The 15,827-nt window shown below is 36.4% G+C and overlaps 1 protein-coding gene across 16 annotated transcripts in view; it reads right to left on the minus strand.

The window, feature by feature from the left end:
- Positions 1–15,827, minus strand: part of TRDN (triadin) — a 235,493-nt gene that overhangs the window by 58,342 nt on the left and 161,324 nt on the right. For all 16 annotated transcript variants that reach the window (XM_063389925.1, XM_063389928.1, XM_063389922.1 and 13 more), the window contains 5 exons: positions 13,794–13,844; positions 13,194–13,244; positions 8,185–8,235; positions 6,354–6,404; positions 5,730–5,780 (listed from right to left, as the gene is read on the minus strand). In XM_063389925.1, the coding sequence (XP_063245995.1) occupies positions 5,730–5,780; positions 6,354–6,404; positions 8,185–8,235; positions 13,194–13,244; positions 13,794–13,844 (255 nt within the window). The remainder of the gene's footprint in view (positions 1–5,729; positions 5,781–6,353; positions 6,405–8,184; positions 8,236–13,193; positions 13,245–13,793; positions 13,845–15,827) is intronic.

Consider the following 15,827-nt stretch of genomic DNA (forward strand, 5'->3'; position numbering starts at 1 on the left):
CTGGAGAACAGAATTTTTTGGGGATACCCTATAGAGGCCTCCCAATAGCTGAAGGGAGCCTACAAGAAAGGTGGAGAAACACAAGAACATGTGACTAAACAAGGGGCAAGGGCTTCAAACTGAAAGGGAGTAGGTTTAGATTAGATATTAGGAAGAATTTTTTACTGTGTGGGTGGTGAGGCTCTGGAATAGGTTGCCCAGAGAAATTGTGAATGACTCATCCCTGGAGGTCTTCAAAGTCAGGTTGGATTGGGCTTTAAGAAACTTGGTGTTATTTGATGTGTCCCTGCCCATGCCAGGGAGGGTAGAACTAGATGACCCCTCCTAATCTAAACTATTCTATGAGTCAGTGAGAAAATGGCAATAAAACAGAATAAGCCTGATTCTGTCAGCTCTTGACATTGTCCCAGTCAGAGACAATCTTTGTTTCTGATCGAAAATAATATGTGAAACAATAATATTGTACACCAAGAATTTTGATTTATTGCATAATCAAGCAAAAATAAAAACTTGGACTCATTTCTTGGTCCCTCACTTCAAGGCAGACCCTGAAGTGTTGGAGTGTGTCCAGAGTGTGTCCAGCAATGGAGCTGGTGAAGTGTCTGGAACACAGCTCTTGTGAGGAGCAGATGAGGGAGCCAGGGGTGTTTAGCCTGGGGAAAAGGAGTCTCAGGAGAGACCTTACTGCTCCCTACTGCTCCTGCCTGAAAGGAGGGTGTAGCCAGGTGGGGGTTGGTCTCTTCTCCCAGGCAACCTGCAACAGGACAAGAGGACTTAGCCTCAAACTGTACCACGGGAGGTTCAGGTTGGACATCAGGAGGAATTCTTCACAGGAAGGGTTACTAAGCATTGAAATTACTTCCCAGGAGTTACCCCACCCCTGGAGGAGTTCAAGAAACAACTGGACATGGCATTTAGTGCTATAGTCTAGTTGAGAGTGTGACGTTCTAAGGTTGAGTTCAGTAATCTTGGAGGTCTTTTCTAGCATAAATGGGTCTGCGAGTCTGTGGTTTTGTGATTCGGAGAACTTTTCAGGATGCTGTTATGGAGTCCTGGATATACCAGAATGTAGCAGGCCCTAACTCTAGGAAATACCTGAAGTATCTGTAGAGATACTTTCATTTAAAAACCTGTTTTTACTACCCGGACTGTATTTCTACCTACATATGCAGGTGCTACTTATACAGCTTGAATATTTTCCTATCAAACTGTTCACGAGGATAACTTTACACTTTGTAGTTTACCATAAAACATACCTCATCTTTAAATAACCTGCTTTTTGGAATTAAAATTTTAACTCCTTCCTTTCTAAATTGGTATACATTCATGTTATGTATGTTACTTTTGTTCTTTTTCTCTTGTTCTCTAATGTCTATTGAAGAATATTTACAGAGAAGTCCTGACTCAAAATGGGAATTTTATACCTGCTGTTATGACTCAGTCTTGGTTATATATGTGTCATTATCTTAGTCTGACTTTTAAAGCTCTGGTATTTTATTGAAGTATTTCTTACTGACAATGTGAGACAATGATGTTCTGTAATGGATGGGTCATTTCCGCAGGCTGATATTGAGATTTTTGTATACCAAATATATCTACCCTACATTTTAGTTCTCTATTAGTCAGGATTTTATATTATAATTCTACATTCAGCTTGTGTGAATTTGATTTTCACATTTCAGGAATTTATTTATCATTTCTGAAATACACATATCAACAAATGGGTTACACAGAGGCCACTTCTGTTACAGCAATTTACACTGGACTTGACAGATTTCTGTAAAGTAGCAAGTTCTAGTCTAAACACTGCTATTTCTCAAGGCATTTTTGGTTGGCTAGTTTAACCTGAGATGTCCTCTGAGAAAGCACTCCATGTACTCTCAGTGGGCTAAAAAACAAAGTGCTCATAAAGGTGACCTCCTGCTCACATTGGTTACAGGGCAACGGCCACAAAATTTCTGGAATACTTTTCCTCAGAGAGGCTTTTCTCAGACTGTCTGCCTGATGTATGTGACATGTCACTTATCATTGTTAAGAAAGAGAGGGTCAGTGATGCGCAGCATCCCACATGAATGCTCAAAGCCACTTTGCACACTGGGGTTACACTCTTCTGACAAAATGTCAATGTCTTGTCATGCATATTCAGTGTCACTGAGTTAGTTGTATTTGCTTTTGGAAATGTTAAACTTGTTTGAATCCCAGAAGATAAGAAATAACATATCTGTCACATAAAACAGAAAAGACAGAAACAACTTTTAAAAACCTGCAGCCACTGAGTTGAACTGCCTCCAAAGGAGGATTGTATAAGATTTGCTGTGTCACAAACTTTGATGACTTGCAAATTACTGATTCCTATTGTTGACACAAAAGTGATGTCACTATGCACAAAGATTGCAGCCTGAGATCTTTTCATTCAAGCTGAACTTTCCTACTCAACTTTTCTGTTGCAGTCCTGTTTCAGGGGCCTTGACGGATCTGTAGTCCTGCTCACTGGGCAGACCTAAGATACACAAGACTTAGGGGGCAGTTGGCCTAATTGTGTGTCTGACAGAATCTAATCCAAATATTTTAAGTTCTTATAGAGTCAGCTAGAGCCAAAGAGAAGTGCTGTCTCAGGTGTGGGATATCATTTGTTCTCAGTGAGCTGTGCAAGGCATCGAGTACATCCACAGGTGACATACAAGGCTGTATGCAATCCCATAGGAATACCTGAAGTGGGTAGTACTCATCTTGCTTGGGAACCTGGTAAAGGCTGTGCAAACCCAGTGCTATCAAACTCCACTAGATTATGGCATTGCTCATCCAAATATCCTGCTGTAAGTATAAAACCAATCAATTCTACTTCAGACTTTACCCACGCTTCTTTAACAATCATGGGTATCTCTAATGTGACCTTAAACTGCAGTAAACTCAGCATACTTCACACTAAATATCCAAATCTTCATTCTTGTGTTTTGACAAGCAGGAAACTATAAAACTGTAAGACAATAAAACAACATAGATTTCTATGATTCTTACAGTGTTTTCATCCGTAGGTTAAAAAGGCCTTTTTAAAAAATCTGCATGAAATGAAAGTTCATTTCTGAACATAGCTCATATTTTCTACTGCTATACCATACTAAAAATCTTGCCTATGTTCTATCAGCTACTACAGGAAAAAGACTTCATTTTACTGTAAAGAAAAGAGAGATACTAGAATTAATAACTTCTGGGTAGTAAATTTCCTTTTCAAGTATACCAAGCATAAACAACTTCATGTGCAGCCAGTGGAATTCTACAGTGTTTAATTAAACATGTCCTTTCTTGAAATTATTCCATTTTAGAACTTGAAAGGAGCTGTTATTCACCAGTTGTTTCACTGTCTGATCAAACTGAGTTAATGAAGCCCTTTTTAAAATACTTATTCTTTGTATAGTTGGGTGGATGTTTGACAGTTCACTGAAGCTAATTCATTAGCATTGCAATTAAAACACTTTTACAGACATGTATTTCTTCTTTACAATTCTTGATCTTTTGATATAAATAGGATTTTATTTTCATTATCACTTAATTTTAAATAAATCAATCTTGCAATCAGAAATATTTATGAGAAGAATTAGAAAAGAAATTTAGTGATAAGGTCAAGAGTCTAATTAGACTTAAGGGTCTAATTAATGTGTAATTATTTATTAACCTATGTTTCATATTTGCAAGAACCTAACAGCAAAACCATAGGCCTTGCTTACCTCAAGCTTAAAATAAAAACCAAGTTCTATTAAACCAGTGATGAATATACGAAAAGCTGCCTACATTTAGAATCATAGCATTAAAGTTTTAAAAGACCTTAAAGATCAAGCCCAGGTGTCAGCTTAACTGTGTCCTTAAATGCCATATCCATAAAGTTTTTTTAATACTTCCAGGAAAGATGACTCCATCACTTCTCTGGATAACCTCTTTCAACACTTGCCAGCTCTTTCTGTGAAGGGTTATTGCTCTCTGTTGACTAAAGTAAACTTAATGGAATGGTGCAATAATGTGTCCCTATTTTTGTAATGCCCTGAACCTTGAACTGACAATTCAGATTCACCTACTTTGACTGCTACAAGGAGTTTCAGACTATTTAAGACCTAGTTAATTTTCATAGAAATATAAAATGGTGTGAGTTGGCAGGAACCTTAAAGATAACCTATCTGCAACCCCCCTCCCATGGCAGCAAGGATACATTTGACTAGGCCACATTACTCAAAGCCCCATCTGACCTGGCCTTGAACACTTCCAGAGATGGATCCACAACACCTCTAGGCAACCTATTCACCACCCTCACAATAAAGCATTTCTCCCACACCTAATCTAAACCTACTCTCTTCCAGTTTGAAGTCATTCCCCCTTGTCCTGTCACTACATGTTCTTGCTAATAGTCTCACTCCATCTTCCTTGAGGACTCCCTTCAGATACTGGAAGGCAACAATCAGGTCACACTAAAGCCATCTCTTCTCTAGGCTAAACATTCCCAATTCCCTTAGCCTTTCCTCACAGGAGAGGTGCTCCATCCCTCTAAGTATCTTGGTGCCCTCCTCTGGATTTGTTCCAACAGGTGCATGTTCTTTTTGTGCTGGGGACCCCAGAGCTGGATGCAGCACTGCAGGTGGGGTCTCACCAGAGCAGAGTGGAGGGAAAGAATTACCTCCTGTGACCCGCTGGCCACACTGCTTTGGATGCAGCCCAGGATTCCACTGGCTCTCTTGTCTGCAAGAGCATACTGATGTCTCATGTCCAGCCTTTCACTCTCCAGTATCCCCAAGTCCTTCTTGACAGGGCTACTCTCAATATCACTTTGTTTCTGATAGCACTTAAGCCTTTCCTTTGATTCAGAATGATACAGCTATGCAAACTAATAGCTGATTTCTGCTATTCTGCTGTACACCAGGTGAAGTAGCTGCACTTAAAAACCTGAAAATGTTGTCTTTCATAATTTTGGCAGAGAAAATATTGGCTCAATATTTCTAGTACTCCTTAGGGAAACTCTAAAGATAGGAAGCAGTATTATTCAATCATCTGAAGCAGTTTTCAAAACCGACTGGAAGATTTTAATATTGATTACTACATTCCCATGTCTTAAATAACTGCTATTAGCTAACAAGATATTACGTATTTTTATCCGTATTAAATTATTTACACATTTAACCTGAGTGGCTTTTTTATAATAAAAAATTGGTGTTTAATCCATATGCAAATGGGATAAAGTAAAACTAAATTTTATTTGATTTATTTGATATGAATAAATATACCTGAACATAGTTGGTTAATTATAGTTACAATGCCTAAAAATGCCTGGTATTTGAGATGTACTATAAATTGTGATTGATTTTTATTTGATGGCTAGTGCTGATATTTAGATATAATAAGAGAGAGAAAAAAGTGCAACCAAATAATATAGAAAAAGAAATTGCGATCTGAAATTAGTAATTTAAATAGAAAGAATGAGACAAATTCAAGAAAAAAGAAAATAAACTCTTTTAACTTTAAAGTCTATAAAATACCAGAGCTACAACTTGCTTGTATAGCCTCATATGCACCTGTCACGTGTTCAGCCAGGTAAAAAGAATGTCCAGCAGCAAAGGATGCCATTCAAGGATATTTAGGAATAGACAACCAAAGAAGCTAGGATTTAATTTGTGACTCCTTGCACAATGGATTTATTTTCTTAACTGAAACTTATGTTAAGGCTCAATTAAACTTGGGATTGTTACCTTTTTCCTTAGGATTAGTTGAAGCCTTAATTTCTTTTCGTTTTGAAGAGTCTGAAGAAGAAATCAAACACAGAAATGAAAGTAGAAAGTTAGCAACATAAATATACGCTGTGCTTATTGGTACTGTAACAAATGTGCAGAACACCCAATCAACCAAATGTGTAAAAGAGATGTGTTGAGAATTAGAATCTCCATTTAATTCCATAAAAGGCACAAACTAAAGTTGAAAGCAAACCGAAAACATTTCCCACTAAATTTGCTGACAACATTTCTGCAGGTCAAACCATGCACTCATTCCTGTGCAGCCTATCATTTCAGCCTGTCGTGGGCATTCGGTAGCAGCTCTGTTACTAATTCACTCAGAACAGAAAACACTCCTACTGCAATATCGGCTGTGCAGGTCAGACAGCAGTTAAAGAATACCACAATAAGAAGGGTTATGACTTTATTATTTCTGAATCATGTCAGACACTGCTCCTTTCAATATTTCAGATCTATTAAATGAGAAGAATCTAGGTTTAGTCTCTTTTAACCAACAGCCTGTAATTCAAAATATATCAAAACTGCACTGAAATACCAGCAGAAGACTTGTTATTTGACAGCCATATAATGATAAGACATTACCCTTGTCCTTTAAGGTTGCTGGAGACTTCACATCTTTTCTTTTACCAGTCTCTAGAAAGAAACATTTATCACAAATCAGGTTAGGGAAATAAAATGACACTTGAAAAGAAAGCAAGTCAAACAAATTGATATGTGGAGAGCAAAAGAGATGTGATAATTAAATGAATTTAACAACATGGAAATAAAGAACAGGACAAAAAGCAAGGTCATTCATTCATCTTGCTAGTCTTGGATATGTAAAATAATAAGCCTTTAATATGTCATTAGTTTCTTTGCATTTTGAGGAAACTGTGGAGCCCTCTCTCAAGCAGGTAATGAAAACTTACAAAGAAAGAAATTCTATAGAGCAGTTGGCATCAATGACCTTCTTTTCCTGTATCCAAAAAAATATTAATCCACATTGATACAATTGAAATATTAGGAATAATGGTTTTGAAAGCCAGAGGCTGCTGACAAAGGTAAGTAGGAGGGTTTTTTTTTTATTTAGAAGTGACAAAAGGACTAGCTACTAGTTCAGGACTCCAATATTCTTTTAATATCAAGGAAGCCATATGGGTACTACCTGTGAACAGAATTTCACTTCCTGCATATATATAACCGTTTAAAATGACAGGAACACAGGCTATAAAAGAAGAGCAGTGCTCATCTTTCAAACGAACATTCATATATCTTATGTCAAAATGAATAGTCTAGGGAGTTAATTGTATCTTTAAATTTTTTTTCAGTATATGACAAAGTTTTAAAGGAGAGGTGAAAAAAACCTTGCTATTCTACTTCTCTCTTTCTAGTAACTGACAAGGCCAGAAGCCAAGGACAAAAAAAAAAAAAAAAAAAAAAAAAAAGCCCATCAACCAACCAAACCTCTCAAATGCCCCCCAAAAACTGAGGGGTTAGGTAAGCACAAATAAAGGAAAACTATGATCTTCTTTTGATGCCCAGGGGAGAGACAGAGACCAACAGCAGTGTCACAGAGGAGAATTCTCAGCCACAAGTGGTGTCCTGGCTTCAATTCCTACAGATTTCACAAGGTATAATGCATTCCTTGCAGAAGTGTGTCATTTTGCTCTATATCTATTCAGCAGCCATAATCTGGACTTCATCTAACATCTCCAGCTTCCAAAAAAAAAGTGACTTTGTAAAAATTTGGACTTCAGATTTGCTGTTCTGTTGTTCCAGCTCAGGAATCAGACAGTTCCTACAGCCTTTGCTGTTTTGTTTAAATTTTTCAGCTGTTTCAGTACTCTCCAGAGTGTTCAATACACATCACATTGCAACAAATAAGGTTTTCTCCAAGCAGATGCCATCAAACAACCCATGACCCCTGTGTGAACAGCTAGCAGCAGTCTTGCAACTGAAAGTATTAGAGACAGAAATGTATGTGACCAGGTTGCAAACAAATTAAGAAAAAATCTTGACATATCCATCACCCTCAAACACCTGGATTTGTCAGTTTTATTCTCAGACACCTACATTCCTGAGCTGTAGCCACATGGACTAGATTTAGTCTAGTTTCCTTCAGTAATGCTCCCACTGTGGGATTTAGACAATTCATTTTTGATAGACTAGCATCCAAAAGTGGTATAAAAATAAATTTTAGTATCTTCCCCAATGCCAATTCAAATCTCCACATTTAAAAGAGGCCTGGATGATTTCTAGGGATCTTACTGGGATCTGTACAGCACAAATATTATTAAAAAAAGATATCATGGCTAAAATAATCTAAACAGGAACCAGGATGTGTTTGGTTTTTCACACTTCTACATTCCTACTCAAGAGCTGTTTATAGACTGAATAACTGTTCTGATATTCAGGTCTGGATTTCTTCATTTACCTTTTTCTTTTAAGCCCTCTGGATTCTTGGGATTTTTTCCTTTCAGGGAATCTGTAGGGAGATAGTTATATTTCTGAGACTTAGAAGACAGGAGTACCCTTCAAAATTTAAAAGAAAACTCAAGAAACATTTAAAAAACCACAAGTAAAATTGTGAACATAAATAGATGCAAGCTTGACTTCTCGTTATATCCTCTCTAGAGACTGTCTCATATTTTTAAGGTGCAACAATGTAAGTAGCAAAAGCAAGAATAGAAATTGCTTTTGGTGACTCTCTCTAGAGACCACATAGATGAGAGAAATTCGAAAGGAGAAGGGGAAAATGCCAGCAATGACACAGGGTTAGGAATTCTTTGGGTCTTATCCAAAGCTTCATGGAGACAGTTTCTGCTTTCTCTGTCTGAAGAATATATCTTTTGCCTCCGTCCTTCAGGGAATATGTATTCAGGGTCAACAAGCACAGGAAAATCATACACTATGTTGTGTAAATAACTAATTTTAAAATATTTTTTTCAAGCAACAACCTCTTGACATCTTAAGTGTATTTATCAGAGAAATTAGGGAAAACAGTTTTTTCCAAAGTGAAGAAATAATTTGATAGGCTTATGAATGTATGTGGTTGGAGTGAGAGAATATCACAGCCTGCAGAATGGTAAATAGACCCAGCTGCATTCCATCTGACAGGATATAGCACCTAAGCATCTAGAAAAAATCTTGCAATTTATTCCAAATTAAAGTAAACCAAATCTTCAGTAAAACAGAAAAAACTAAAACAAGATCCTTTGCAAAATAATTTTAACTCTGAACATCCTCCTGGCTGCCATGGTACCAGGAAGCAATCCCACTTATCCATCTGGGTTTAAGTGTGAGTTGTAACAGAAAAAAATCACTTCAAGGGTGGCTGAAGTTGTTGAAGAAACCACAGTGTGCACTGTTATGAAATTAGGAGCCTGATTTTCACAGCAGCAGGTAAACTCTTCTTCAAGGGACTGAGAGAAAACTTCCAGTGTGAAGCCTGAAACCCTTTGAAGTAGCCTCTGTGTGAACTATATTAAAAGACTTGAGGCAAGAGCTGCCCACTTGACCACTTTACTCTGGGCATGCTGGTGATCTCAGTGATCAGCAGCCACTCTTGCAGCCACAGCCACTAATCTTTGGCCTTGTGGGTTTTGTGCCATATATCCATAATGATTTTTTGCCATCCATGTTGCAGATCTCCCTCAGATTTCCTGTAATATGTGGCTCCTTAAGAAGGTTCAGCACATTTGACTCTTACAACTTTTGGATGCAACTCCCAGTGCAGGATACTTTCCATGGTGCACCAAACTCCCCACCCTCTGAGCCAAGGATACTGAGATCACCAGTTCTGCTTTTCTTCCAGAGCAGGTTTTCATTTTCAGAAAATTAAACACATACTCACTGAGGACTTTTCAAACTTCTGCTGTCAACTGACCGCTTTATTGCTTGTCTCAGAAGGGGAAAAACATTGAGCTGGCTTAAAGCCAGCTTTCACCATAATACTTTCCTCCTGCTTTCTATTCCAGGGTGAAGCTGGGTCGGGTTAAGAAGATGGTATAGAATGATGAAGCAGAAGCAGCATGTGATATCCTCAGGCTAAAGATATAGTTCTCACGCAAATGACAACGACAAAAAAATAAATGGAAATAGACAGAAATGTGAACTGCAACTGCTCACAATATAAGTCCATTTTTCAGGGAAAAAAGTTACAAGTTAAGATAAAAAATGCCACAGGCAAGACATTATTTCATGTTACTTTTTCTTTAAAGGAAACACAAGTATTGCATAGGAAGTGCAAATCAGCTCATTTGTTTCTTTAATGACAGTATATTTGACATATATGGCAAGAAAGAAATACACATTACTCTTTTCCCTTATCAATCTGTTCATAAAAATAAATAGGTTTACTATCCACACATAGCTGACACAAGAAAATATTCAAAGACATCCCAAAACATGTCAAAAGCAAAGAAGAAGAAAAAAGAGCATTTGTTTGGAAAACAAATCATGGAACACAGGGTGTGAATGAATTTCTATTATCTATACAGGACAAATGCTGTCAATTTAATAACTCAGCATAATGCAAATACCTTAAAAAAAGTTCCTTGAGGAGTTATAAATAAAATATGACAAACTTGTAGTGCCACTGTTATGCCCTCTGTATGAATGAACTTGTACTCTGGTTAGCTGGGTAAGATGCCTACCCAAAAACCACGTGGCAAACGATACCTTAGAGTTTCATTGATCTCAAGTTATTTGAATATGCTTATGGCAACAGAAAATCAGTTTTTATATTCTTGGGCACAAATGGACTTTTCTGCAGGGAAGAGCTGAAAAGCCATAAAAAAGTTATAAATTCGGACAGTCTTGAGATGTCCGGTATCACTAAGAAGTGGAAAACATATTATTCCAGTGTTCTTTTAATTATTCTCAATAAAATTAGGCTTCAAGACTGAAGACATTTTATTCACCTCATAAAACAGATAAAGTAACTTTGTCAGGTTATGGTCTATAGCAACTAGTCCAAATTCAGGGATTTATTTTTCCCCTTTCTGTTTTAAACAAAATCACTCTGCTTCAGTTTATGAAAAATAGCTTGCTTTAGGATAAAGTTTGTGGTCTGGACATCCTCCTTGCTCATTCAGACTTAGCCTATCCTTGAAAGGGAATGAGGTGAGATGGTACCTCCTTTATTGCATGAGGTGACAGACACATGTTAATCACCAGAAGTATTTAACACTTCACCTAGAAGTGTTCCTTTATTTAGTTTACATGAATAGTAACAAACTCCCAAGATACATAATTAGGAAGTATATTCAGTCTTAAAAATCCTTGTTTTCCTGTGTCCTTTGATATATTTGTATTTTCCAGGAAGATCCACTTTAAGAAAAAAAATTGCAAAACACCAAGTTGCAAAGAGTAAAAGAGGTCCCCAGTGACCTGATCAATAACCTTTATAGAAGCCCACTCATGAGGCTTGAAGAGGTGGTGAAGAGGGGAAGGAATGACATACAAACAGGCTTTGATTAATTTATTAACTACATTTTAGGCAGATATGATAACTGAAACAGGGAACAAATAATGTTAAATATATGTTTATGTAGCAAGTAATCTATAATGCAATAAGAAAATCACCAAGTTTTTCTAGAAGTTTCTCCCCACAGGTTTGTAAGTTCTCCCCATAGTCTTTGATGCTGATAGATTTTCAACTGATCTCTAGAGCTCACTAATCAGCACCCTCATTTTTAGGCATAGGCACAGAGCTATGCCAGTTTGATGCCTGTTATGGGAAACAGTGATGGATGCATCAGCAAGAGCTGTCAGGATCTGAGGGACAGGCTCAGCTGGGCTGGACATCAGTGCTACTACAGGGCTCAGGAGCCTGTCATGTCTTTACAGATGTTTTCAGCAGCAAGTTTTCAGCTGTATTGACATTTAAAAGAAGTTCCTGCCTGCTCTTTTCTGAAGATTGGGTGGGTCCTTTGTCATGTTAGAAGGACTTGTAATTGCTAATTACTAATAAATTAGTAATTGAAGTTGTTGATATGTTAGACATGAGCACAGGAGACAAAAAAGCAGTGCTGTGGCCATTCTTAACAAAGGACACACTGTGAAAACTTTTTCAGGGCTGGCAAACCACTGTTCATTTGTTCTAAAGAAACTCCTATCAAAGAGAAAAAAGTTTTGGCTCTTCTCTCTTTTTTCTCTTTTCCCTGCCTCCCTGTAATCCTTTGAAAGCAGCAGCAGGCTGAATACACGTGCTCCATGCAGGGAAAGAAGGGGCAGAGTTGTCACTCAAGTGCTTCTTCTAATTTTCCAGCACAATCACAATACCATCAGGCAGACACATTATAAGTAGTCTGTGGAGAGGGCCACAGGACTCCATAGAGTTTGGATATACAGTTTTGGGGCAGAAAACTAAGTTCATGTAAATGGGGCATGTGTACATTAGGAGTAGAACACACACATAAGAACAATATATGCACCACAGAATTTGCAGATTGCCATAATTTGATTTAAACTTTGGAATAAAGATGTGAGTGAATGAACATAGCTTCTAGGATTTTGAAAATATGTCTAGCAATAAATTATTCCTCCTTTGCTTTATATGTTTTTGTCATCTTTCAATACTGCTTGAATTGACCTCTTCATTCAGTTCTTTCTTTGAAATTACATAGAATGACTGAGTCTTTAATTAGTTATAGACTAAAGTCTATATATTGCAGACCATATCTATCTATATATAGCTATAGACTTATAATACAGGCTATTACTTAGAACAAATATTAATTTGAATATATATATGGTAGATCACTTTATTCTGAAGATGTCAAATAAGACTTATCCGTAAGTACCTTCTTCCAAATAAAGTTATTTCTAGAAAGGAAGGAAGAAATAATATGGGTAAAATGCACCCAATAAAACAATTGATGAAAGGAAATTTAATTGAGTTAATCATCTACTCTGATCAAATTGCCAAAAAAAAGAAAAAAAAAAAAAGGAATACAAGAAAGATTCAGACCACCTCTCATGTTGCAGATGATCAGATGGTTGACTGGATGAAGCTCTGGGGTTTTAGCTATAACTTTTATGAAATACAGAAACCATGTTTCCCACTCATGCTCATAAACCTTACTTTCTTCCATTTGTGAAATGCTTCAGTTCAGAATTTCTTTACTGGCCTCTCTTAAAGACTTGGTATTGTTCAGACCATCATTGTAAGGCTCTTGACTATTACATAGCGTGGTTTATGAGATTGATTTAATTAACTTTGAGAACTCTGAATTTTAATTGTCTTGATATATTCTATTTTTATTCCCCCACCCCTTGCCTTTTTAATAATATAGATCCTATAGAATATTTTAACTAATTAAATTTTGTTTGGTTAAAATTTATAATGGGAAAGACTAATAATGATTGTTTAAAAAATTAGCATCTTCATTCTGCTTGGTGTGGTTTTAACAAGTATTAGATGTAATTATGTATTCTTACCTTTTTCTTTTAAAGATGTAGGATTCTTTCCTTCTTTTTCTTTAGCATGTTCTGTAAAAATAATTTATTAATCTTCAAGCTAGAGTGTCAAACAGTTAACATCTAATGTTTGTAGGATAATGACTGACTGAATAATTGGTGGTTTCTAACTGACACAAGACACCAACTAAATGTGTAACACAAAATTAATTTTCATCAGTTTTAGCATGCTCACAAAGTGAAATCACAAATTTTCTTAAACCTGATGAAAGAAAAAAGATCACTCAAAAGTTATTTTACTTTGCAGCTCATATTAAATGTTAACAAATGTTCTAAATGCTGGGTTTAGCCTTTTGAATTTTCATAACTAGTGTAACCAGTGCTCGCTTTGCACATCTAATTCAGGTAATGCCAATTAAGTTTCATAGTAAAGTTACTGAAATAATATTATGGTTACAAATTCCTAACAAATCATACTTTAAAAACAGAAATGGTGATGAATTCCAAGTTATTTTCTTGATGGACAAGTTACATACAAATTATATCTATATACACAAACACACACACACACATATATGTATGTATATGAGAGTTATATACAAATTTGTCCTGCCATGTTACCTTTATCTTTTGTGGCAGCTGGAGGCTTTGATTCTTTCTCTTTTCCAGGATCTGTAAAAGAAGTAGTCACACCAGTGAAGTGACAGTCAGAAACCACAACTAAGTGAAACAATGAGATTTAACCAGCAGAGAGAAGCATATAAATCGTGCAAGAGACTAAACCTATATGTTGGAAGTCATGGTTAAAAACTGAGTTATTGGAAGGTTTGTACAGAATTCACCAGGTATCAATCAGAAGGTTCAGTCTACAAATGTGTTTTGTGGATTAACTATTGTAGATTTAATCATAAGATTGGCAAACTTCATCTTATTATGAGACAAGGACAGTTTCTCAGTGTTCTTAACCAGACAGGTCAAAACTGACGCTTTGCCAAATTTGACTCATTGGAGCTGACTGTGGCCTACTTCCCTCCTTTGGGATTGCCCATTCTTGCTGAGCAAGGCCAAGGGTTCTCTTATTGCATCAATTCTTTTCTAAAGGCCAGATGCTGATCACAGGGTGAGCAACATAGCGGTGACAAATAGGTGGGTGAAGAGTTGCTTTCGTTCTGTCTACAGACAGGTAGAGAGGATGGATACGTCCCACCAGCCTTCCTCAGGGAAGGGCAGTTGCCTGGAAAAAGCAGAGGGGACAATTTGCACCAGATGGAAAATAAGAATTTGGTTTCAGACAAGATTAGAGATTACTACTCTGGGCTGATAAAAGCTCTCCAAAGCTTTCCACCCCAAATTTAAAAAGACAATTAAGACTCTACCAAGCAGTCTATTCAAAAAGATCAGAGACTTGGATTTTGACTTCCTGTAGTTTAACCATCTGACTGCTGGTTGAACTGTTTTATACGTGTCATCTGAGAAATGCTAACAGGCGTTTTCTGGAAAAAAATAAAAATAATAGGTTTTCCATCACATATGAAGCAAAAATTCCTTCTATTGAAAAACTCTGGAGCAATTCAGAGCCAGAAGATATTAAACAAAACTGTTAGAAGATCGTCTTGGTTTCTACACATTGGATAAGTAATCAAGACTCCCTAAGAGGAGAAGTTTGTGTTTAGGAGATGGAGGTTGTGTTTACTAGATAGATATGAAACTTGTATAAGCTACAGTAGGTAGTTTTAGTGGTAATTTTTTACTGCCTTAATGACACAGTTCACAAATTGTCTCTTTTATTATAAAAACATAGAATGTGTCCAATAGCAATTTATGATCATATCAATAAAGATTCTTGTTCATGGTTTAGTATTTATCTCTAAGAAAAATTGAGGTCCTGGGGAATCTGAATTGAAGGAATCTATAAATATTTACTTTTTATTTATGTTAGAAATAGCTATAAAGTGGGAAAACCTGATTTGCTGTTGACATTGAAAGTCCTCTTCTGTTGAGACTGATGTCAAGAAATAAATTTTTCATTATTTTTCTTCCTTCTACATTGTGTTTCTAAAAAGGCAATACTAGATAATTCCACACAATATAATTTTTAAAGGAGAAGACTTGGGAAATAAATCCGTTGAACAAGGTCAAAAATGAAATTTTTTGAAATAAAGCTGTCTCTTCTATTCCTCACTGTACCTCAGACATCTGTTTCAGAAACTACTCCTGCCCTCCTGCTTTGACCTTCATGTTTTGTACTCATCAATTTACTATTCAGTCGTTTTTTTTTTAAATTAGAAAATACACAATTTACTGCAGCTATCTGTAGATATATAGGTATATTTGGTGGACATATTCAGATATAGTCATGGTCCTAATTTAAAAAAAAAATCAAATTTGTAAGTATTTAAGTCTCACAGAAGACTCTATGAAAAGACATAAAATTCAGTAGAAAGACTGAAAAACCTTTTCTTCTGTGCTCATGTGTAATGAAAAATTCCCAAGAGGTTTCATGTTCAGAGCAATAGTGTCTACAAAAAAAAAACCAAGACATCTGAAGACAGAGCTCCAGCCAAAACAAGTAATTTAAAGCATGACATAAAGCCTTTACTTTCAGAAGCCTGCCTGTAAGAAATTAAAGTTGTTGTACACCTCCATTATTAAGAG

The sequence above is a fragment of the Prinia subflava genome, chromosome 2 (genome assembly GCF_021018805.1).
Source record: "Prinia subflava isolate CZ2003 ecotype Zambia chromosome 2, Cam_Psub_1.2, whole genome shotgun sequence".
Taxonomy (NCBI): Eukaryota; Metazoa; Chordata; class Aves; order Passeriformes; family Cisticolidae; genus Prinia; species Prinia subflava.